General features: G+C 37.9%; 2 protein-coding genes across 2 annotated transcripts in view; both read left to right on the top strand.

Annotated features, from left to right (window-relative positions):
• N (neurogenic locus Notch protein) overlaps positions 1–25,760 on the top strand; it is a 172,519-nt gene that overhangs the window by 113,477 nt on the left and 33,282 nt on the right. Inside the window, exons 5-7 of the mRNA XM_089733047.1 lie at positions 7,317–7,479; positions 21,325–21,518; positions 24,769–24,924. Coding sequence (XP_089589173.1) covers positions 7,317–7,479; positions 21,325–21,518; positions 24,769–24,924 — 513 coding nt within the window. The remainder of the gene's footprint in view (positions 1–7,316; positions 7,480–21,324; positions 21,519–24,768; positions 24,925–25,760) is intronic.
• On the top strand, positions 12,517–16,586 carry LOC149501409 (uncharacterized). Its single transcript, XM_089732895.1, has one exon. It carries the CDS (start codon positions 13,510–13,512, stop codon positions 16,387–16,389), a length of 2,880 nt encoding a protein of 959 aa, XP_089589021.1. The 5' UTR covers positions 12,517–13,509; the 3' UTR covers positions 16,390–16,586.

Below are 25,760 nucleotides of genomic sequence, written 5' to 3'. Positions count from 1 at the left end.
TGAGGACAGTTCAGTTTTTACAGAGCGCTACAGTTATGACTTATGTAATGTAGTCTTCAATTTACTTATTACCATTATTTATTATTTAACCGCAATCTTCATCTCATCCGTTAAATTTATTTGATATATCGTTTTTAAAATAAATTGTTTTTATCATATCTCACTTTCAATTTAGAATGGCAGAGTTGGGGCGCGACGAGGACTTGAAATTTAACAGGCTTAATGCATTTATTGAGATTTCATAACAAATATTCTTACAGTATATCTACAAGTAAATTAGCATGTAGTTATGGCATTAGAAGTTTTCTCACTGTTATAAATCTGCGAGAACGGATACCAGATTGAAAATAATACCAGATACTTAACAAGAAATTGCATTAAAGTAATCTTAACGTTTATTTAGCTTTACGATAATGTTAGCCAAAGCCAGAAAATTGTTTTTTTTTTATTTTTCTAATAACAAATCACACACGTTTCTCTGAGCCCAAAGTAAGATTCCCTGTACTGTGTGAAATTAGAGATTCATACCTATTTACTATTAAATATATGCATTTGTAGATATTAAATACCAAGACAGAGAAAACAAACTTGTTCGTTTAAAATTCACACCGAAGAATTAAAAAAACAATAGGTGTTGATTTATCATAGATTGAAAGTCAAAATTAAGTTTCATCTTTGTTCTTCTTTAGGCAAAAACATAATAATAATTAAAAATAATTTAATTTGGCGATTACGCTTAAAGCACTTAACAAAGCTCTTAAAATTGAAACGGTATGTAGATTTTCATCAACATTTCGCGGTCCGTGCTGGAATTATCTTCTCAGAGTCCACATTTATGTAGGCAATGAATTCAGTAACGTTGCGTGTCTGATTTATTTCACAGTCGCAGTTCAGAAAGTCGACCATGCCCTAAGGCGACCACGACTATCCAGTTCGAAAGTCGCAGCCCGCGGGTCTTGTGATATTTATGGCTGAATCAACATTGCAATAAAATTGTTCAAGTACTGATAAATAATCAATGTTTGTGGCAAGTAACGCTAGCGCTCTCGGCCGCATGAATATCCGTTTGATTTGAAAGCCATCTTTTTTTGTAATAATGTAATTAGGTAGGCAGCGGCTTGGCTCTGCCCCTGGCATTGCTGAAGTCCATGGGCGACGGTAACCTCTCACCATCAGGTGGGCCGTATGTTCGTCTGCCCTCTCCTCCTCCTTGCGTCGGTTTCCTCATTACTGAGGGTCGTGGTCATGGCCTTGAAACAGATTGTTTTTTTATAGTGCACCGCCATCTGTTCCTATCTGCAGCTGAGTGCAGAGTATCGTGCACTGTGGTATCCAGGGCTGCACGAATCTGGTCTGTCCAACGGGTCGGGTTCCTGCCTCTTGGTCGCTTGCCCTCGACCTTTCCAGTGACCATCAATTTCTCTAAGTTGTCACTGTCTTTCCTTGCGATGTGGCCAAAGTATTCAAGAATCCTTCGCATGCAAATGGTGGAGAGTCTAGTCCGGATCTTCAACTGAGCTAGGATGGATAAATTGGTGCGGCGTGCGGTCCAGGGAATACCCAACATCCTCCTCCAGCACCACATTTCGAAGGCATCAATCCGATTGCGGTCAGCTTTCTTTATAGTCCATGTCTCTGCTCCGTATATGAATATTGAAAACACTAGTGTGCGGACTAGGTTGCTCTTGGTGTTCATAGAGATATTTTTGTCCTTCCATATTTTGTCCAGCTGAGACATGGCACCTTTTGCCATCCCAATCCGTCTGCGAATTTCCGGTTCACAAGAGCCATTGTTGCTGATGTTGGAGCCCAGGTAAACAAAGTTGTCCGTTACTTCTAAATTAAGTGTACCGCTGAGCTCCAGTCTGCCTGTGCGATCAACCACAAGGGCAATAAAAAAAAATTGTTCTCTCTGCAAGACCCGAGTCTGTGCTCATTGAATTATTAAAATCCGTTTATAATTTTCGTGAATCAAAAATAATTCGAATTCTAGATGAATATCTACATGAAGACTTTCACGCAACACGTTGTTCAACCTACTGTCATGAATAGGTCAAAACAATTCATAACTCACAACCGTAAATTAGTACCGACCAAAATAATGATACGAATTCACAAGAGCTTCGCGTGTAAACAATAAAGATTCACACACATTTAAAAAAATGAAACACTTAAAATAATTCGCTCTTACCTGTATGACGAAATGTGTTACGTCATAATTTTTCTTTAGTTCTCTTTGCACCGCGTCTAGGATTCATTAGACTCATTATGTTTGTTGCAAAACTTCGTACCTGTTGTAATCAGTGGGAATGAGAGTATGAATTGAAAGTTTTGTGGGAAATTGTTAGATTAGCCATTATGTTTCTGTGTCATCTACGTTGGTCGTTGTTTAACTCGAGCTTTAGCTTGGATTTCGCTTAATTCCAATTTTGATTTTACCATTTAAATTCTTATAATAACCACTCGCCATAATTTGTGACATCTTCCGTAAGTACGTCTTCTTGTTTTTAGGTAAAAACATAAATTTCAAGCATTTTTCTACTGTCAAACCTTTATTCATTAAAATCGCATATGCACATCAAAATTTTTAGGGGAAAGTCTATATACTAAGGATTCATACCCGATCCTGTAGACCGAATGGTAAGCAGTTGTCGTCGCCGTAAACACGTCATTACGGATCCTCCCGTTCCATTAACGGTGCTTTTAGGTACCTCAAGCACCGGTCGCCGTCCTCGCCGAACCCGTCGCATTGCGACGAAGGGCTCGACCAGTAAATTAACCCATAGACACAGCCCACTGAGTTTCTCGCCAGATTTTCTCAGTGGGTCGCGTTTCTAATCCGGTGGTAGATTCTGAAACACTGCTCTTGCCAGGGCCAGTGTTAGCTACAATCCCAATTTGAGCCCCGTGTGCTCACCTACACGTCAAGGAGAAGCTGAAACAGCCTCTCAGCGCTATCAGAATAGGTAGAAAAAAAACGATCTACAGTAGTATTTAGGATATATCTCATTGAATACGTCACACGCCATATAGTATTTACTACAAGGATATTTCGAGATATAAATGTGTATTAAGAGAGCCCTTTTAAAATCGGAAGCTACAAGATAAAAAATCATCATACAGTCACCGACCTTTACGTGTTCTGAGTCACAGAATCTAACTACTCACACATGCCAAATTGAATGAGTGACCAAATGTTTTCAGTTCATAGGCTGAAGGGGAGCTTTTGAATGTTCGAACACTTAAAATTAACTTGTTATTTGACGTCACGGCAAGTGGTACACGGTATAGTGTGGGAAACGTAACGTAATTAACACTGTTGTATTTATAGCCTATTAAAATAGCTTTAGGAGTGAGACTAATATTTTTTCAGTCTTAGTTACGATGAGTAATGCATTCATTTTTATGCAGTTAATGATTCTGTTGAATTTTCATAGGATATTGAGTTTCATTTATATTGAATTTCTCAAAAACGATACGTAAAAAAAGCAATTTATGATACGTAATGTAATATGGTATGTACATACATGAAATGTGATTCTATGGTCACCTCAACGTAATCATTGAGACATGAGGTCGAACTATCAAAATATCAAATAAATAAATCGACCATGATAATAAAACCGTCGATTTATGGTGAAATAAAATCAATAGATACTTGAATTGTTCTTCGCATGACACGGGACTCGTAGCCGTATCGTTTTGATTCTACTGTAACTCATAATGTATGAATACATTTGTTGCAACGGCGTCTTTGGGTCGGGTCAGATTTTTCCAAAGTGACATGCAAGTAATAGAAATTATTCTTCATATCAGAAAATATTGATGGAGCATTTAATCTGTTCATTCTCGTTTTCAAATATTACTATGGGAACGTACATATATGATCACATATTCGATAGATGTCGTAATATCATTATGAATTTAAATTCTAAATGTGCTTCGTACTATTCGGTATGTGTGTACATGAATCAATGTGACTCATTATGAGTTTGTATAGCTTGTTTGTTCGTCATGTTTTCATTGTGTCCACTATTTTGAGAGGGTTTAGTTTTTTATCTATTTCAGTTTAAAAATTAAACGACTAAATTGACTTGTGTTTCGTAGTTCGTTTTTGTATACGAGAATAAGTAAAATTTTCAACAAGTCAAATGACAAGTTTACGCCAAAATTTGCCATTTTATATTATACTAGAGGTCCCGCAGTAGTCGCGAATTCGACTATAATTAATTGGAATTGTAAGTTTGTACACTATTATGATTGTCTATACTAATATCTATATCTATACTAATATTATAAAGAGGAAAGATTTGTTTGTTTGTTTGTTTCGAATAGGCTCCGAAACTACTGGACCGATTTGAAAAATTCTTTTTCCATTAGAAGCCGACATTGTCCCTGAAGAACATAGGCTACTTTTTAAAAAAAAAATTTAATTTTTTTTTTTTTGGTTTCATGTGTGTTTTAATGTTTCCGAAGCGAAGCGAGGGCGGGTCGCTATATTTTATACTTCTATAATCACAAATTTCGCCAAGACTACACTATAAAAAATATTAACAAAGACAAACAATATTTAATCTATTCTCAATTTGACAACAGACGTCAAGAACAAAAGTTTGACAATAAATAGTATGCATGCGTGTGTGCGTCAAATACATGGTATGTAGTGTGTGTAATGTTTTCTTTATTGATTTAATGTATCTTTTATGCATTATTTAAAAAAAAAATTATCATTGTGCACTTCTTCTCTATATTCTCTATAAGTGTGGAAAATTTCATACTCCTCCGTCCGCGCAATTTTCGTAAAAAGGGATACAAAGTTTTTGCTTCACGTAATAATATATTGATTTACAGCATACACATGATAAGAATATTCAAGGAATTCCACGCCACGCATCTAACTTTTATTGGCGTCTGCATCAAATAAAAACAGTTCTTTCTTCATTTTGTTTGAAATAATGTCGCCATGAATTCTAAAAGAGCCGTTAAATTTCTGATATAACGACCGATTAAGCAATTCGACGACATTTTTACTAATAAAATCAATGGGCTTTATTCTTTCGCCGTAAATTGTTAATCTTGTAAACGTTAATTAAGAAGTAGTATCGTGAGTTTTGGATCATAAAATATTAAGAATGTAGTAGAATGAATTTTGATAAGTTCTTAAGTTCTTCATTCATATCTAATTCACCGTCTATTTTCTTCTCTAAACAATATTATAATATTATAAATATTTTAGGTTTTTTCATCAATAATTTCCAAGATTAATATTTAAATTTGCATTATCACACCATTGTTGTTACTTTTTTTTCAACTTATTCTCTGGTAGCCTAAGGGGCTATTTCAGCTACGGCTGGACTGGTACGTGAGCTCAAAGGCTCAACCTGAAAGAATTTGCTAACACTAGCCCTAGAAAGAGCAGTGCTTCGCAAAATCTACCACCGGATTTTACCACCGGATCGGAATCGCGACCCGTTGAGAACATCCGGAAAAAACTCAGAGCGTTGTGTTTATGGGTTAGTTCCCTCGTCGAACTCTGACACCGGACGATGACCGGTGCTTGAGGAGCCTAAAAGCACCGAGAGTGAATCCTGGGGATCGGACAGGACATGTTTCGGGTGACGGTGGCAGATATGGTCTGGCGGTTGCTGATATCATCATCCATTAATATCATTAGTAACTTTATCGATTTCGATTTTAAATAGTCAGTTGAAAACCAAACCAATTCCAATTCTGGTTCCGATTTGATCAGCTGGTTCGTTTTCACACATAAAACAATATTGCCGGATCATTCGTCTCCCCCTCTCACAAAGGATCCGTCAAAGCTCCGATCCACATCGCATTTGCTACTTCGTTTATTTATAAAACAGCGCAAAAGAGGCGTCGAAGGATTTAAAACCGTTCAGTTGTTAATTTTTATCTTAACACATAACACATGTGGCCGTGGGAACCGTTCCTTCAACTAATGAAGTTAATCAGGTTACTTCATACGCTAATCGGTACACAAGCTTACATTGTGGCTGTGTTTGCATAATTTTGATAATTTCAAAGTGTCTGTTTTATTGTTTCGTACACTTTTTATGGTAACTTTTAGAGTCTGTGTGACCAGATCTTCATAATAGTTTTATCTATCTATCTATCTATCTATAGGGTCTTATCACAAAATACTGGCTTGTGATCTCTTACCACTACTCTTAAAGCCCACTACTCCCTATATAGTATTAAATAGCTGAACTACGATAGTAATTCTTAGTAATTTGTATCCAACTTTGTCATTCCCATTTTCCAAATAGCAGTTGATGATAATTCTGAGAATCGTAACGAACTTCAACATGCTTAAATATTCTGCCATTCCGAAATAGTAGAAATAACAGGACAAGCAGAAAAGGCAATTTCATTGTATTCAAATATAAGTTTCAGAAATGAAATAGTAAAAATGTTTACGATAATTTTACCTCTTTTTTTGGGCCGAAAAGCGGTTTCAAGGGTAAACGTAACAAATGCTCAACCAAATTTTATGACGTGAACGATGAAACTTCATGACTCAATACCGAACACATGTCGAGAACCAATTCCTAGATGTGTTTTTTACGTGTCATAATAATTATAAGATGAGTAAAATTATTTTCACATGCTCGTATTATTTTTTTTTGCCCTCCATCAACGAACTCAGAACAGATGCTACTGAAATGTAGCGTGCAAAAAACATGATTAAATCCTATTTGATTTATTACAGTTGTGTTGAAGAGAAGTTTATAACTGTAGATGTCATCCCACGTTATCTAGCTCCAGGTTGTTTGGTTTAACCATATCTGGAATATTTCTGGAAATTTTCCAGTGTATTATTAGTTGGCCAGTTTATCATTTCTCTAGGCGGCCTTTTCTGTATTTTTTCTTCTTTTTAATTGGTTAATACTGTTTTCTCCTTTTCCTGTAAGTCGCCTGTTTACGCTTAGTGCGCCATTGTTTTTTAGTGACATAATATAAAACAAGTGTCTGTAATTTTAAAAGTGTATGGGAATAAAATTGTATTGCCGATTGGTATCGGTTGAAAATATTGGTTGTTTACAACTCAGTTGGATTGGTTATTTATTTGATGGCAGCCCGGGCCTATAAAATAACACTTTTAGGTATGTCTTGTCTGTGCAAAAAAATAAATAGCTTTCCAATTTAAGCTAAAAACAACCAACTAAAAGCCAAATGGTTTTTAGAATATCATTGCGCTATTAACGTTGAGGTGTCTATTGTCTAACGGTCTATCGTTCTATCAAAAGCAATAAAAACCTGGTATTGCATTCACGTTTTTTTTTCTGTCCCAGGATACCGCGGCCAGAACTGCGAGATTGACATCGACGATTGCCCCGGACATTTGTGCCAGAACGGAGCGAGCTGTATCGACGGTATTAACTCTTACACCTGCGAGTGTCCGCCCACCTTCACGGGGACCCTGTGCGAAACTGACGTCGATGAGTGCGCATTGAGGTAAGTGCTGGGATATTTTAATACGTTTTTATTAGCTTCAGACGTATGTATGTATGTAACGGAATCTTTGAACATGATTTTGAACCCCTTCAAAACTTCGGATTAACTTGAAATTTGGTATACTTATTAAGGATTAAATATTAAAAATTGAAAAAATTGAAATTTAACAAAATAATGAAAAATAAATAATAGTTTAAAAACACTAACAAAATACGCTTTTATACAAAATCCAACTAAAAAATAGGAAATAAATGTGTATTAAAAATAGTGTAAGAGAAAATGATTTTATTGTAAAAAAAGCGTGGGGTGCATGGTATCAGTAGTTATAAATATTTTATGAACAGATATGAGTAGAAGGGTTATTTTGATAATATCCTGAAAAGCACCCCGCGCTTTTTTACAATAAAATAATTTTTTCTTACACTATTTTTAATATAAATTTATTTTCAATTTTTTAGTTGGATTTTCTATAAAAGCGTATTTTGTTAGTTTTTTTAAACTAATATTTATTTTATTGCCTAGATAAGTGAACGAGCTCTCGATAAATCTGATTTCAATTGGTACTTGGGCTCGTAGAAATCACAGCCCTCATTACACGTTTTCTGAAAAGAATATTCACAAAATTTTCCGATTTACCAAAACAAAACCGTACCATTCTATTGACCTTATTTAGGAAAATAAATTGGAATAAATATTGTAGATTTGTTTATTTAAATAAAAGCGTGTACCCAGTTAAATAACGTTAGCAATACACAATCAAAATTTCAGCTTTAGAAACCCAGCGAACAATTTCAGGAGAAATCAATTTATATATGTATAATGTACATATATTACTTAACGTCAATATGTGATTTTTTTTTAATTAATTTCACCCTAGCTACTCCCTCCGTAGTAATGGAAAGCCATGCTTCATAAAAATGCCTCAAGATGAAGTCCTTTTGAATATTGATCTTCTTCTAGAATATGTAGCATAGGTGTTATCAAAACTACAATTATAAAATAAATAAAATTTACAACGGATCGTACTCAGGGACGTCTTAAACTAGGATGGGGCCCTTGGGCACACAAGAATTTGAGGCCCTTTTAGAAAGTAAAAAAAGCGAATTATAATAACATTTTTTTACCGAGTATGACCATTTATTGTAAGTAATCAAATACAGTATGATATAATATATCATGAATGATATTAGAATGCTGCTGGTTTTTTGGTTACGATTTCGATAACGGTTTCTTTCGGGATTTCTGTTGAGCAAAATCTTCTATTATAGGCATAGTATATGCCTTGTAAATACTTTCTGATTACTGATTTGTGAAAAAAAGTGTAATGTGCCCGAAAAAATGTTTTGAGAATAAACGTGTAAGAGAAATTGTCGGTCTTTCGGGGCCCCCTGAGAATGGGGGCCCTGGGCACGGGCCCTGTGTGCCCTTAAGGTAAAGACGGTATTGACCGTACTCTTATAAATTGTATCTGCTATAATTACACGTCATTGGGCTGCATTCACGAAAATACCGGAATACCGGAAATTACCGGATGCATATTTATACAGAATTACGATTCATAAACACTTCAAGATAAAGACTAAATTGATACAGACAAAAGCCCGTGGATCTTTGCACGTTTCGAACCCTGCAAAAACCTTTGCTACGTCCAATTAAATTCGGCGTCTCGGTAAAATAAAAGGCTGAATCATACCTTTCTTATTCAAGGTAAATTAAGCAGTAAACTTCAAACAACACGGTTTTGTTTTGAATGTTCGAACTGTAGATTTTTATGCAACCAAATATGAGTAGCGTGAGTACCGCAGTTCATGAGATGCCCTGTCTGCTTTTTACTTGTATCGATATTGACAAGCAATGAAGAAAATAGCTGCCGAATATTAAACAATCAATGATGTCTATATTCGTAATTATCTTTTTGTAACGACGATGTATCGTGGTAGTTACACGAGTCGATTTAATGGCAATGAACTTTTGAATAAGTAATGAAAAGAGAATTGTTTACAATTGTTGTAAAGAATGTTTTTTGCCGTAGTCTAATTTGCTATACGAATTGTTCAATGGTTTGGATGGCATATGAGTATTTTGTTATATATACTTCATTGGTTGGGTTTCATTTTGGTTTCATGGGACTTTTTAGTAATTTTTTTGTTAGTTTTAGTGAAATCTTCCAAAAATTTCTAATCACAATAGGAATGAGTTCATGATTATAAGCTGAATCGAATCAAATCGCCTATCGGAGGGACACATCAATGTCCATTAGATTATTTTAAATTCCCATTCTACTTTGTGTACAAAGGGTAAAGCAGACTTAGAGCCTAAGAGACTCAATCGCATTTTCTAAATTTCATCGTTCTCACTAAGGGCTATATAGAGGGTTATGTGATGTGGTTGATGCATCGCTTTATTGTTAATGATGAAAACGGACAATTAAAATATGTATTAAATGTCTATACAAAATATACACAGCATGTATAATAAATAACAAATAACGGTGTCCATACTGTAATTTATTATCAAACATTGGTGGTAGGACCTCTTGTGAGTCCGCGCGGGTAGGTACCACCACCCCGCCTATTTCTGCCGTGAAGCAGTAATGCGTTTCGGTTTGAAGGGTGGGGTAGCCGTTGTAACTATAATGAGACCTTAGAACTTATATCTCAAGGTGGATGGCGCATTTACGTTGTAGATTTCTATGGGCTCCAGTAACCACTTAACATCAGGTGGGCTGTGAGCTCGTCCACCCATTTAAGCAATAAAATAAAATTGTTAAACATAATAATTATTGTAATACATCGCACCGAAAATACCAGCACATTCCAGATCACAAGTCTGGTTATCAAATGTTCCTGCTTATACCTTACCCATACCGTCCTAAACGAGGATTATTATGTCGTATCCGTTTCCTTGTCTCAACAAGACGCTGTGTGGCTTCTATTCCGGAACTCTCACACTTTTTGGATTCATATAAGGATATTTTTGGAGTACGAAACTGTCGTTGCTTGATGAAATAAATACCGGTGTAGGTACTTGCATATAAAAAAGCGATTATTAGATACAATTCTTAGGCCAACTATTGGATCCAATTCTTAGGCCAGGCTTTTCCACAGACATACGTGTCTAATAGATATTGACGAATCTCATCCAATTAAATTGCGTCCTAAAAATATATCCGCAAGCTTAAAAACATGCTTAATTACTGTGGTATATCCCGCGCGCCAGTTTCTGCAAAGCATTAGCTGATATCGGTTTGTAAGGCTTAGGTAATTTCGGACCGTGGACCACAGCTCGTCTACATTAGACAGACAGACGTGATTTATATAAATATGATGCTGATAGTTCCTGATGAAATACATACAATAAAACAGTTACAATAAACTGTACTAGAATATATTTTTTAATTTTTTTTATTGCTTAGGTGGGTGGACGAGTTCACATCCCATCTGGTGTTAAGTGGGTACTGGAACCCATAGACATCTACAAGTAAATGCGCCACCTTGAGATATAAGTTCTAAGGTCTCAAGTATAGTTACAACGGCTTCCTTCCTTCAGCCACCCTTCAAACCGAAACGCATTACTGCTTCACGGCAGAAATAGGCGGGGTGGTGGTACCTACACGCGCGGACTCACAAGAGGTCCTACCACCAACAAGAGGTCTTACCACAAGACGCATATAAGAACGCATTGTACAGGTGGCAACGTAATGGAATTAAAATTCAACTAGCCTGGTCAATGTTCCCGAGTGAGACGCTTTTCGTATCACGATCTCAGCACTACGAAGGAGCTTTAGGAAGCGAAGTTGTTAATTTACATATATTTATTACAAATCATAAATTCGTAATTAATCGAAACATAATATAATATTAGTCTTAACAGACTCAAATCTTATAGAAAAAATGTTGTGTGCCACGATAGCAGTCACATAATGACGTTGTAATTATACCATTACATTAATTACATAATTTCTATGAATTAATTGTGCCTTCATAAAAATATTCAAATTTTCTTGGTAGGTACCTGGCTTCTTCGGACCTCCCGCTGTAAGGGTTAAAACAAAAATGTGTTTACAATAAATCTGTTTGTTGTGTGACCCTTAAGATCCGTACTTAAAGGCTATTTTAGTGTAAAATAAGTTCAATGTACTTATATTCATAATATGGTTTTGATGTCAAAGAATAATATGTAGACAGATGTGAATTTCGTTTTCTCTTAGGTTTTCGCAAACTCCTTTGCTTTATTATTATTTTGTTTCTGTTTTAGCTATATTACACTATGTATGTGAACGAGCTCACGGCTCAACTGGTGCTAAGTGGTTATCGATGCCCATAGACATCTATGACGTGATTGCCGCCATTTACCTTGAGTTTAAGTAACAACTTTACACTGCAATAAACAGAAACGCATTACTGCTTCACGACATAAATAAGCAAGGGTGTGGTACCTACTCTTGAAGGCTCAGAAGAGTACCCGTCACCGGCAAAAATAGTCATTACGAGTAGTAGGAGTAGTATCAATATTCTGTAAAGCGATCTGAGTTATTGAGAGTTGAACCCAAAAATAATGAAAACAAAAGATAATGTTTATGAAGAATAAGTACATACTAGTTTTGTGAATAGAACATGAAAAATCTAATAAAATATGCTCTATTATTTCTCAACTTTAAAAGAGACAGGCCTCTCCTATCATTATATTCTAACATCTCAAGCACTTAGCGGGTTATTTCATCATACAACGTCCATTCAAATTTGAAACTCATCCTCTATATAATAAAGAGTATTTTCGTAGGAGCTTGCTGAACTAGGGATAGTGTCACACAATCCAGCCCGTTGGCGCATGAAAAGCAACAGATAAACGAGTGTTCAATATCAAATTACGTCTGGTTTTCATTTTTTTTCGTCTCCACTTTACCCATCTATAAGGTATTGAATATTCTTAAAAAAAGAAAAGTCATTGAGTCATATTTGATACGAGGAAGGCTCTTATTTTATTTATATACTGCTTTACCTAAATAGGTAAATAATAATATCCAAAAAGGTATTTGTGATAAATAAAGATCAAAACGGATAAATATGTAATTAGAAAACAAGTTAAATGAGATTGAATTGAAATTAAATCGAATAACTACGTATTAGTTCTGTTTAAAAATATTAACTGTAATTTAATACATATTGTAGCGATGAAGCTCACCATTCTGGTTCTTTCGAATGCTACTGCTTATTACATAAATATTTATTACGTCGAACAAAATTGAAAAAAACATATTTTTCTTAGATTTCTTATAAAAAATTAAAATAGGATTTGCGGCAACCCTACTTATTATCCTAACCTACACAATTTAATTGAATATGCAATTTCGAAAAGGGCACATCTGAAAATGTAAAATGTTCAGGAAATGAAAAAAAAAACTGATTAATTTCTAAAGCAGTGTAAAATTTAAAATATTAACTTTTGAGATATATTTTAGTGTTAATTAGCAATTGAAAATTACTGGAATTATTATAAAATGGGTGAAGGTATACCTCAAAACTACATGTATATGAAAAAAGGTATTTGACAAAATATGCGACATGTGCCCTTTTCGAAATTGCATATTATAGCAACCCTAACGCCTGCCGCGTCGGCAGCCGCGTCTGATCGCGCGCCGCGACCAATCAGGGACTCTCGTTGTCGGTTCCCGGCGCGATTCAAAGAGTAGCGACCGAGTGGCTTTCCTTTTGGCAAGCCGCGCGTGCGCCTTTACTGGCGCCGACAGTTCACCCGCAACCACCGAAGCATACACACGAGAATACGTCCGCACCTCGCTCGCTACCATTCCTTTTCGAACTTGTTTGTGGGACCCTCTGGAGTATTCATACCCAGTGCTCCAGCTGGACAACACAAAACTGGCGCCTCAACGTGGTAAGGAGGACAATACAAAACTGGCGCCTCAACGTGGTAAGGAGGACAATACAAAACTGGCGCCTCAACGTGGTAAGGAAAATCTAGCGGTGAGTCGACGAATCGTACCGGTTTTGCCAATAAAATTGTGAACTCATGATCATGGTGAACACTCGAAGTGATAACCGTGCTAGCCGAAATCGCAGGGATGATGATGCAACGGACCCGTCGTCTGTCCGCGTCCCGCGATCGGTCTCCCCGAGCGCGTCCGCCGCCCAAGAAAATGGCGCCGGCGACGCCTCGCGCACAATCTACGAGTCCTTTCGAGAAGCATCTACGAGCGCGTCTCCCGCCTGCGAAATCGGCGCTGCTGACGCCTCGCGCTCCAATCACCACAACCGATCCGGCGACAGCCACTTGGCCCCCGCCGAAGCCACCTTCTCCAGCGAGCACGTGTCAACAATAGTAGAGGCACTACAGCGGAGCCAAACAGAGATTTTGAAATCATTATTTGAAACGATACGGCACAACACATCAACACCAGTGCCCGCATCACATGCACACGCGAACTTCGCCCGATGTACCGCGCGCTTTAGTGGGACTGCAGGTGAGTCGCTTGATGCCTTCCTGGATGCGGCTGAGGCGTATCGCGACTGCTCCGACATCTCGGATGAGAACGCCGTCCGGGGATTGTCCATGATGTTGTGCGGCGACGCTGCCGTCTGGTGGCTGGGTGTGAAGTCCTCCATATCTTCGTGGTGCGATGCCGTCTCAGCCCTACGAGACGCTTTCGGTGATCGCAGACCTCCGCACCGTATATACGCTCAACTATTCAAACGAGGTCAACAAAACGATGAAAGAACGGACCGATTCATCGCTGCGACGCGTGCTCTTCTCGCGAAGCTACCTGCCGGCGACCTAAGCGAGAAAGTCCAGCTGGACATGATCTACGGACTCCTCAGCCGCCGCGTACGGGAGAGACTTCGTCGCGACGAAGTAAGTTCATTCGACGTGCTCCTGCAAAGAGCGCGCCAAATTGAAGACGCGACGGACGAACTTCGCTACGAACACGATGCCTCAAGACCAACGGGAGAATTAGCAAGAAAACCATACGAGTCGACGACCGGCACCGGACGCACCCGCCCTCCGCCAGCAGTAGCAGCGCGCACGGCCGCGTGCGCTCCGAGCGGCGCCGCCCCTGGCCACGAGCCCGCGACGCAGCCGCCGCTTGTTCCCGGAACGCCGCGTGTATTTGACTCCGTCGAAAAGAAGCGACGCCCGAAATGTTCGTATTGCCATTTCTTCGGTCACGAGAAGAACCAGTGTCGTAAATTAGATTCAAAACAAGGTGATCAATCTCATACTAACTTATTTAAAAATAAAACTCACTCGAAATCTAGTGAAAGTGAAGTTAAAAGTGATCAGTCATTTTATTGTGTCGATTCAAAAGTGTGTTTTGAATTTGAAAACGACAAATCAGTAAAAGACCATATTCATAGTTCTAATTTAGTGCATGAAACTTGTATACCTATTTTGCCAAATAGTGATGCATGCACTGATACCTACACACAGTATAAACAGCGGCGAATTCCACAAAATTATAATTTTGCTGCCCATAATTCAAATCGTTCGCGGTTTAAGGTTACTGATAACAGTGATAATGCCGATCGAGCTCGTATTGATCGCCCAGGTTCTTCTCGAGAAAAGAACCACAATATCACTGCATGCAACACGAAATGCATAACATGTAATCGATCGAGTGACGATCGCAAAAATAATAATAGTCCGAGCGAAAACATTACTCATGTTAACCCTTCAGCCGCCACAACTGAAAATGTTAACTGTTTGGTTGCCGAACGTAAAAATGATAATTTGGATATGTTTCCTAGCGTCGACGGACATCCTTGCTGCAATGCCAATGCAAACTGGCAATGTCAAACATTAACCTGCGCGGTCGCAGAGGATTCAAATTTTGTTCTTCAAAGATGTCCGGGCGACAGTAATATTTGTATACCATTAGTTGAAAATTATTGTGATAAAAACGGGATAAGCCCGAATTTTCCGAAATATGGGAATAAGCGTGATGTAATGGGATTTGATTGTTTTTATGGTTGCGGCGGAGATGACGATCTTACGGGACCCCCTATTGGTCGTGACGTACGGCCGATTTTTAACATAAATATACTGGGTTTTGACGGCACCGCTTTAATAGACACAGCTGCAAAACGCTGCATCGCGGGTCATACGCTATACGCTCTCCTCCAGCAGAACAACCACCCTCTCCGCGTTTCCTCTCAACGAGTCAGACTTGCCGACGGTGTGGTGCGCATTATGGACGTTTTTACCACCACACTCGATGTACGCCTTGAGACGACAATTATTTCCACTCCATTCCTCATATTTCCTGAATCCACCAATAATGAAACGTTATTAGGAATAGATTTTATTACCGCAGCTGGAGTAGTAATCGACTTCAAAGAGGAGGTTTGGTTCTTCAGTGATGATGCAATGGTAAAGTATAATCTGTGCTTCGAACCTAAGTCGCGCAAAGTTTCCTGCGCCGCTACAGACATCCTTAGGGATGACGAAGGTACTCACCTTACGCCAGCTGAGCGGCAAGCGCTCGCTGACGTACTGGACAGGCACGCACACATCTTTAGAGCAGGGGGAGGTCCAACTCCGTTTGCAGAGCATCGCAACGAAACAGGTGAGCATACACCAATATCAGTACTCCCATACTGTTTAAATCCTTCAAAGAAACCGCCTGATATTATATTAGGGAAATACCATACCCAAGACCTTACCTGTTACCACGGTAACAAAGACTCCTTACCCAAACCCGTGATTCCTAAGAGGAAACGTGGACGCCCAGTTAAAGCTGTTAATGTCCTAGTCCAGGAGCGAGGGCGTTCTCCAGGACTAGAGGGGGAGTATATAGCAACCCTAACGCCTGCCGCGTCGGCAGCCGCGTCTGATCGCGCGCCGCGACCAATCAGGGACTCTCGTTGTCGGTTCCCGGCGCGATTCAAAGAGTAGCGACCGAGTGGCTTTCCTTTTGGAAAGCCGCGCGTGCGCCTTTACTGGCGCCGACAGTTCACCCGCAACCACCGAAGCATACACACGAGAATACGTCCGCACCTCGCTCGCTACCATTCCTTTTCGAACTTGTTTGTGGGACCCTCTGGAGTATTCATACCCAGTGCTCCAGCTGGACAAGACAAAAATATTCAATTATATTGTACATTACATTACAATCGCATTCGTATCGAGCGATGCAATTGAAAAGAATAAAATTTTAACCAAAAACATATCGCAATTCATTTCTAACGAGGTCTGAAATGTCACTTAAAAATTGTTAGAAACGATTTTCAAATTGTTAGTATAAGTTGTGAACAATGTTGTCGCCCATAAATCGCGGCAAGCAATGTCGGTTGACAACTAAAATCGCGTACTCATCAACGTGTTGGTCACCAATTACACAGTAAATTCATAAAATGGCTTGTTGTGCACTCCGTTTTTGCTACAGCTCGTTAGATCTGTAATTTTGTTTTTACTATACAATTAAATTTTAAGCTTTCCCGTAAACGTTAAGAGCGTTTTTGTCATAGCAAAATTTTAATTTGCGACGCGGATTTTTATGGAATTTTTAATTACTTTTTATTAATCAAGTGTTAGTTAGTCACGTATTTTTTTTTTTGGTTTCTAACACGCTTCAATGAATATTTAAAGATTCTTTGTGTAATTAAACAAAAAATAGACAGGATTTTGTCGCCGGATTTGAAAGGTGTCGTGATCTTGGAAACGGACTGGTTTCGGTAGTTTGACGTATGCGAACCATTTTTGCTGGGAGTTCGAACTACCCCCAACCTCTTAATAAACACAAAGTAAATTTGATGTTTATGGTCTTGTGGAATTTAGTTAAAATAGCTTCAAAATATATAATGAAATTTAAATTTACGAAATTCTACACTCGATAGAACAGTTCTATCGATATTAAAGACAGCGATACTATTGAAAATATGGCAGAGATAGATAGGTGTGGAGAAGAATTAAAAAAATTAGAATTTTAAATTAAATTTTTAAATCTAAATTTTTTTCCTACCTATTGATAGTAACCTCGAGGGGTTACACTAGTTTCGCCGTACGTGTAGGTGAGCTCACGGGCTCAACCTGCGAGAATTTGCTAACACTAGCTCTAGCAAGAGTAGCGCTTCGCTGAATCTACCACCAGATCGGAATTGCTTAAACTCCGAGCCGCCCTGGCTTTATACCGTGTTATCTGGAGTAATCTTGTCTTTTTATTTTAAAAGAATTTCGCGCCACTTTTTTCGCCGCATTCCGCCTTAATGAATAAAATAACAGTTTTCTCAATATAGCCTCGATTGCAACGAAGTAGTGGTAATAATCTCCTAATATGAGAATAAATATTCACGTTAGTTCATTTTCGGCACTTAAAAAGAAACTCAATTAAAAGTATCAAGATTACTAAGTTACATATGTAAATGATGCTGCGGTAGCACTGCTATTCAATTTGGATAATCGAGGAACAATCAATCATTCGATAATCGATATATTCATACCGCCGACGAAGACTAATCGATACTGCGCTGAAAGCCTTATTCGAATGAATAATGTTATCAATGTATTTAATAAGCTCATTCTTACCTGCGTTCCTAATTTTGAATAATTAAAGACGTTACAGAATTTACTTCTCTAAGCACGAACGACGAAAATTATACACCGACATACGCCATGGAAGAAGGAGAGATAAATATTGGCTTTGATTTCTAGCTTGCTAAGAATTGACGGATAGGTTTTTCTATAGATGATAAGACTTGGTATAAATTTGTCTTTCATACACGCACACGAACGACAAAAAATGTCTACAGTAAAGACAAAAGTATGTGCCTTCTCTCGCATCGGAGACTCCTAGCAATCTTCAAAGAGATACATAATACCTCTGAGACTAGTTATTATAATTCTTATCTATAGAGATATTGGATAACCAAAGGAAAATGACTTCTTTCGATGCTGTAAATACAAATTACGCTACAATAAAAGTAAGCCTTGCTGATAGCGACCAGCCAGTAAGCGAATGGTGATTAATGATGATGGCATAGCAGCCTCAGATACCTTTCGTGCGAGGTTCAATGCCACTAGTTTTACTGTTAGAAATCTTAGGATAAAACTTTTGTAGTTGAATATCTACGATTTATCTTGGTAATATTGTTGTGTAGTGAACTCGCCAACTTTGCGAATCCAGTTCTATATTGCATGAAACTGGGTTCTATTCGTTCTATTCTGTAGGCGAGTTACCGTTTCTCTTGAATCTAAAGATGGCAGGAAAAGAGTCCTCGGCAGTGACCAGCTACTTGGTTCTGCCAATATTTATGATTACACATCATGAAGGGCAATGGAACAGGATAAGCACATCAGGCACTAGGACTCACAGCCTCTCCTAAATTAAAAAATATCTTTGTCCAGCATGAACTAGAAACTTTACAAGGACAAATTCTTGAATTTCTCAGTAAGTAGGTTGAGCTGTGCTGTGACCGCTGTGAATGCTGCAAATTGGATTAGTTGCGGGGCCTTTTGAAGTGAAGACACTTGTATGATATGTCTTCGAACGTTACAGTGTCCTGCTAGGGATTTAATAAAGCTCTTAGATAATTGAGACCCATCCTGACAGTTTCTTGAGTTAACACGTCATCCAATCCTATCAGCAGAGTTCATCTACGTTTATTACGTACTTTAAATGTGCGTTTTATCTTTACCCACTAGTTATCTGATAAATACGATTTGTTTATTAATGTTTAATTTGAATTAGATTGAATTTGCTGAGACAAATTGAGTTACAATAGCTGTTATTTAATATCGGTTTTTATCGGTGTTTATGGATAGTTATTTAGGTATTTATTAATAATATTTATCTTTACTTATTTTGAAATGTGAGGCGAACAGTCAAATCTGCTAATGACTCTTTAAGATTTGTGTGACAACAGCGTACAAAGAGTTTGAGAAACACCATTGAGGGTTCTTGACCGATCTTGATGGCACGCGGTAAAAATTATTCCTAAATCCTTTGATTAAAACTGAAAACGCGTCCCGACAGCGCTCAAAAAAGCTAAACTCACATTTTGTTTTATTGCTTAGATGGGTGGACGAGCTTACAGCCCACCTGGTGTTAAGTGATTATTGGAGCCCTTAAACATCTACAACGTAAATGCGCCACCCACCTTAAGATATAAGTTCTAAGGTCTCAAGTATAGTTAGTTACAACGTCTGCCCCACCCTTCAAACCGAAACGCATTACTGCTTCACGCCAGAAATAGTCTGGGTGGTGGTACCTACCCGCGCGGACTCACAAGAGGTCCTACCACCAGTAAGAGTCACATTGAACGGTTCACGTTTTTTTATTAACGAAACATACATGCATATAATTCTGCTAATCCAATTATTGTTCTTGACTTGAATGACCTCAATAAAACATCAGATATTAAATACACAACTGTATACAGGCTCTAATATCGGCAACAATTCAATCAGATTAGAAGAACGTGCCCGTGCCGCGGCCGATCCAACCGATTGGTGGAATATATTCCAACACAAATAAAATAAATGTGTTTGTCGGTTTTTTTTTTCCTTCTTAAAAATTTTTTTTTCGGTTTTTTTTTATTGCTTAGATCGGTGTACGAGCTCACAGCCCACCTGGTGTTAAGTGGTTACTGGAGCCTACATAGACACCTACAACGTAAATGAGCGACCCACCTTGAGATATAAGTTCTAAGGTCTCAGTATGGTTACAACGGCCGCCCTACTCTTCAAACCGAAACGCATTACTGCTTCACCTTGTACCTACCCGTGCGGACTCACAAGAGGTCTTACCACCAGTAAAAGTTTGTGTTTTGTATTTTGTATAATCTCACATTTAGGGCGAATTTTTACCACATTGCGAGGTGGAACCTTTAAACCTATGTTGGCTTCAAATGATGAGCGGCTAATGATGCGTCCTTACGTGACTGATAGTATATCCAATTTTAATTGCATTTTTTAAGACACTCGCTACATTTGAAATTATATTCACATAATTGTACTCTATTTAAACATGAAATGCAAATAAAGTACATTAAAATGACAATCAAGTTTCATTTCAAAAATATAAATACGAAATTAATTCAAACGAAACATTCTGAATACATCGCAAAGCACAGCAAGCAGTGCGCGGACTCATTTAATTAACATCATAAAATTCTTCACCTCAAATTATTCGTTCGCGAAAACATCTGCTAAAATTCGCTAATAACGGATATTAAAATGTCCAATGGGACTTTGAAAGGTCGCGACGGCCACTGTTTTCGCAAATCCGGTGTTTTGACGTCATTAAACTTCTCTAAACGTTCATAATATAATTGTAAGTTTTTAATCAATTCCTAAATCGACGTGGCTTTTGAAGTAGCGATTAGATTTTGGAAGGGTTCTATTCTTTATGAATAGCTGACTGCCCCCCGTCTTCACTTATTGACCACTATTCAAGTAACCGATTCTAGAATAGAAAGAACACTAGACATTTATCACCACTGTCCGATAGCCGCATTGGAATGCAAATTTTGAGCACGTGCCCCAAAGTGTTTGGCGGCATTCATGAAAATTCATTCATTACTGGTGGTAGGATTTCTTGTGAGCCCGCACGGGTAGGTACCACCACCCTGCCTATTTCTGCCGTGAAGCAGTAATGCGTTTCGGTTTGAAGGGTGAGGCAGCCGTTGTAACTATACTTGAGACCTTAGAACTTATATCTCAAGGTGGGTGGCGCATTTACGTTGTAGATGTCTATGGGCTTCAGTAACCACTTAACACCAGGTGGGCTGTGAGCTCGTCCACTCATCTAGGCAATAAAAGCAATAAAAAATATATATTAACAGTTACTTATAATTTTTGTCATCATCTTTCTAATTTCATTTTCTTGCACAGGCCTCTGGTGTGCCAGAATGGTGCGACGTGTACCAACTCAGTGGGCGGATTCTCCTGCATTTGCGTCAATGGCTGGACCGGCCCCGAGTGTTCGGTCAATATAGACGATTGCGCCGGCGCTGCTTGTTTCAATGGAGCTACTTGTATCGACAGAGTGGGCGCATTCTACTGCAAATGTACTCCCGGGAAGACGGGTAAGTTTCAAATACTGAATTACGATCGAGCTGTAACTGTTGCTTTTCTCATTAATATTGGAATGGGAAACAGATTACAGGTAGTGAATAGTCGGTGAACAGAAGATACTTTATGCAATGATACTTCATAAATGAAATCAGCAATACCATTGGTTCTTCCGGTCATCGTCCTCGTCGAACCCGTCGCGGCGAGTAAATTAACCCACAGACACAGCCCACTGAGTTTCTCGCCGGATCTTCTCAGTGGGTCGCGTTTCCGATCCGGTGGTAGATTCTGCGAAGCACGCCTCTTGATAGGGTTCGTGTTAGCAACAACGTCAGATTTGAGCCCCGTGAGCTCACCTACTAGCCCGGTGACGCTGATATATGGTCTCTCTAGACTCTAGACCGTCAGCTAAGGTAGGAAAAAAAAAATTCATGGATGTGAAGTATCATTCGTTACGGTGGTAAATTGTTTTATAACCATAGACAAGAGATCTAAACGTCAATTATCTCATAGCAAAACAACTGTCTTAACCTTGAACGACAAATTTGACCAAAAAACTCTTGGAAATGTCATGGATGACTTTTTGGCGACAACAATGGGTAGGCTGGTTATACTAGGTACAGGGTTAATACGCACAGCACTAACAAAATTCGTATTCGCTTTTTAATAATACTAGAGGTCCCGCAGTAGTCGAAATTCGACTATAATTAATTGGAATTGTAAGTTTGTACACTATTATGATTGTGTTTTATACTTCTATAATCATAAATTTCGCCAAGGCTACTCTATAAAAAAATTAATAAATAAAGACAAACAATATTTAATCTATTCTCAAATTGATCACAGACGTCAAGAACAAAAGTTTGACAATAAATAGTATGCATGCGTGTGTGCGTCAAATACATGGTATGTAGTGTGTGTAATGTTTTCTTTATTGATTTAATGTATCTTTATTGCATTATTTAAAAAAAATATTAGCATTGTGCACTTATTCTCTATATTCTCTATAAGTGTGGAAAATTTCATACTCCTCCGCCTGCCCAATTTTCGTAAAAAGGGATACAAAGTTTTTGCTTCACGTATTAATATATAGATAATGTTATTCCTTCATTGTGTTTAGATGCGTGATGAGTTAAATTAAATATACCAGTCCTGTATCTCACACAAGTGCGTTCGTTCTAAGCAAATTCAACGTAACGTTTCACATCAGATAAAGTAAATTGTAAATAAAATGTCATATGTAAAATATAAAATAGAGATCAGATAAAAATTAAATCAGAAAAAAGCAAAACTTTAAATAACTGGAATTGTTTGATAGATTCATCGGAAATTGTAAATTGTTTTGTTCGTGACAAAAATCATTAGTTTAAACGAATGAGAATGTTTTAATCTATTAAATATATATACACATGTATACCTTCTTACTGGTGGTAGGACCTGTTGTGCGTCCGCGCGGGTAGGTACCACCGCCCCGCCTATTTCTGCCGTGAAGCAGTATGCGTTTCGGTTCGAAGTGTGGGGCAGCCGTTGTAACTATACTGAGACCTTAGAACTTATGTCTCAGGGTGTGTGGCGCATTTACGTCGTAGATGTCTATGGGTTCCAGTAACCGCTTAACACCAGGTGGGCTGTGAGCTCGTCCACACATTCAGGCAATAAAAAAAAAAGCTATGTGTATGTTTTTTCTGTTACGAAATTATCATTCGGATGCAGATGTTCTCCTAATCGCGTCACTCATGACTCTCAAAAGTTTCTTCCTGTAACTCTTGATCGATCCCCTCTCAATTCCCACGTCTATTTGCATTTTATTGGCCTTTTCCAATTTCCTGTACGATAAATTAATTGTTATCATCACTCATTATTCTCGACTTCATTAAGATTGGAATTGTAAAATTTTCGTTATTATTTAAATTAATAAATTCAAGATGTTTTATTACGTGTACGTCCATGTTTTATTCATACTTACGAACGGATTTCACTTAGATGGTTTTTATTTTGCTGTTATAAAATCATTGGAGTCGTTCGTAATCAATAATATACATTGAAATACTCAACTGGTGTTAATTATTAATGGACCTCAAAATATTTTCGTTGTTCTGATCACTTATTACTTGAACTAGAGGTCCCGCAGTAGTCGAAATTCGACTATAATTAATTGGAATTGTAAGTTAGTACATGGTATGTAGTGTTTGTAATGTTTTCTTTATTGATTTAATGCATCTTTTAAGCATTATTTTTAAAAATCTTAGCATTGTGCACTACTTCTCTATATTCTCTATAAGTGTGGAAAATTTCATACTCCTCCGTCCGCGCAATTTTCGTAAAAAGGGATACAAAGTTTTTGCTTCACGTATTAATATATAGATTCGTAATGTCTTAGCCATTCGTAAAAAAGTTATAAATGTTATTAGAATATGAACTGCTTCAAAATTTTCATGTGGCAACATTGAAACAATATTTCCCTAATTTCCTGTAAAATATCGCGTTTTATTGTGCTTACTTGGAAAGACGTATCTCAAATTTGGCGTGTAGGTATAAAGCGACAAATACAATATGTAGGGTGAAGAAAAGTTTGTTTACTTTTAGATCAATGGCTGTTCTGTTTGTAGAACGGCACTCCATATTACACGTAGATATTAAAATTGAATCACAATTCAAGAACAATCACGCTTCATGGTTTCGATCATCCTACCCATTTCTATTGCGAAGTATTTATGCACTCACCAGAATAGTCTAAGGTTAAGGCAGCAGTTTTACAGTTGAAATTATGATCTCAGGCCTTATGAATTAATGAATTCTCCTTTGGATCCATGAACCCCTTATTTATATGAATACTAGCTGACTCGGCAGACTTTGTAGTGCCTCAATCGAGAAATAAAAGACATAAACTTAGAACAAACAAAAGGAATCCGTCCGACGGGGGAACACATCAAAGGGAAAACAAAATTGTTATTTTAATTTATTTCCGAGCATTTTTATATTTATCTATCTTTTAAACCTTGTCTGGACTTCCACAAATAATTCAAGACCAAAATTAGCCAAATCGGTCCAGCCGTTCTCGAGTCTTAGCGAGACTAACGAAAAACAATTCATTTTTATATATATAGATAGTAAATATTAAAAAAATTATTAAAAATAAATCCTTAAGTATGTGTCATCAATGGCCTGCTTATAAAGAACACAAAAAAAAGAACACTAAATTAACTATGTGCCGAGTCTGGTATATATGGGATTCCTATTACGGACGCGTCCTTGTCTTTCCAGGTCTCCTGTGTCACTTGGACGACGCTTGCACTTCGAATCCTTGTCACGCGGACGCCATATGTGACACAAGCCCCATCAACGGCTCTTACACGTGCTCCTGCGCCTCCGGATACAAAGGTCTGGACTGCTCCGAGGACATCGACGAATGCGAACAAGGTACCACGATGATTACCTACAACAAAATTGTCCTTTTTAAAACTTATTCAACTCCGAAATGTTAATATTAGCGTGGGTAGGCCTCCCACAAGATGGGCCGACTATCTATTGAGGTTCGCGTGGATCCGTTGGATGCAGGCAGCGCAGAACAGGTCTTTGTGGCGAGGCTTGGGGGAGGCCTATGTCAGTGGACGTCCATGGGCTGATAAGAAGAAGAAGAAGAATATTAATTTTAGCTTCTGTCCACGTCCACGACTCTCGAACCTAAGTGCAGTAATCTCCCTATAACACGGTAGATTGGTTCCGCGTTATACCCGCATAACACGCTTCTATGACGCCATATAACGCGTTATGTACATATATAATATAGAATTTAATTTTATAACAGCACAATTGACACGATGTGCAAAGTTACGCGAAATTAGTTATGAACTGTAAAAATAATTTTATATTTTACAGTATGTACAGAAATATCGAGAGATTGAAATCGCGTAATATGAAAATGCCGTGTTATAGAGGGATTACTTACTATATTTGATATCATTTAAATAGTTCTCTAGTGCATTCAATATGCACGTGACTGACATTGATGTAGTTAATTTGAATTAAATTCTAATTAGTCAAATACGGACACAAAAGGCTATTTAGTTTAAGCGACATTTCGGTCATAAGACATTCATCTATATAATTAAAGGTCCGTTTTATTTGGTATTATTAGTATCAACAATTCGATGTTTTTAATTGAACTTCAATTATGTTTGACACTTTCGAATAGCTGAAGAAGTTTTTAATTTTTTTATTGCTTATATGGATGGACGAGGTCACAGCCCACCTGG

This window comes from Bombyx mandarina, chromosome 15, assembly GCF_030267445.1.
Source record: "Bombyx mandarina strain Sakado chromosome 15, ASM3026744v2".
Classification (NCBI taxonomy): Eukaryota; Metazoa; Arthropoda; class Insecta; order Lepidoptera; family Bombycidae; genus Bombyx; species Bombyx mandarina.
This window is presented reverse-complemented; position numbering and strand designations above follow the sequence as displayed.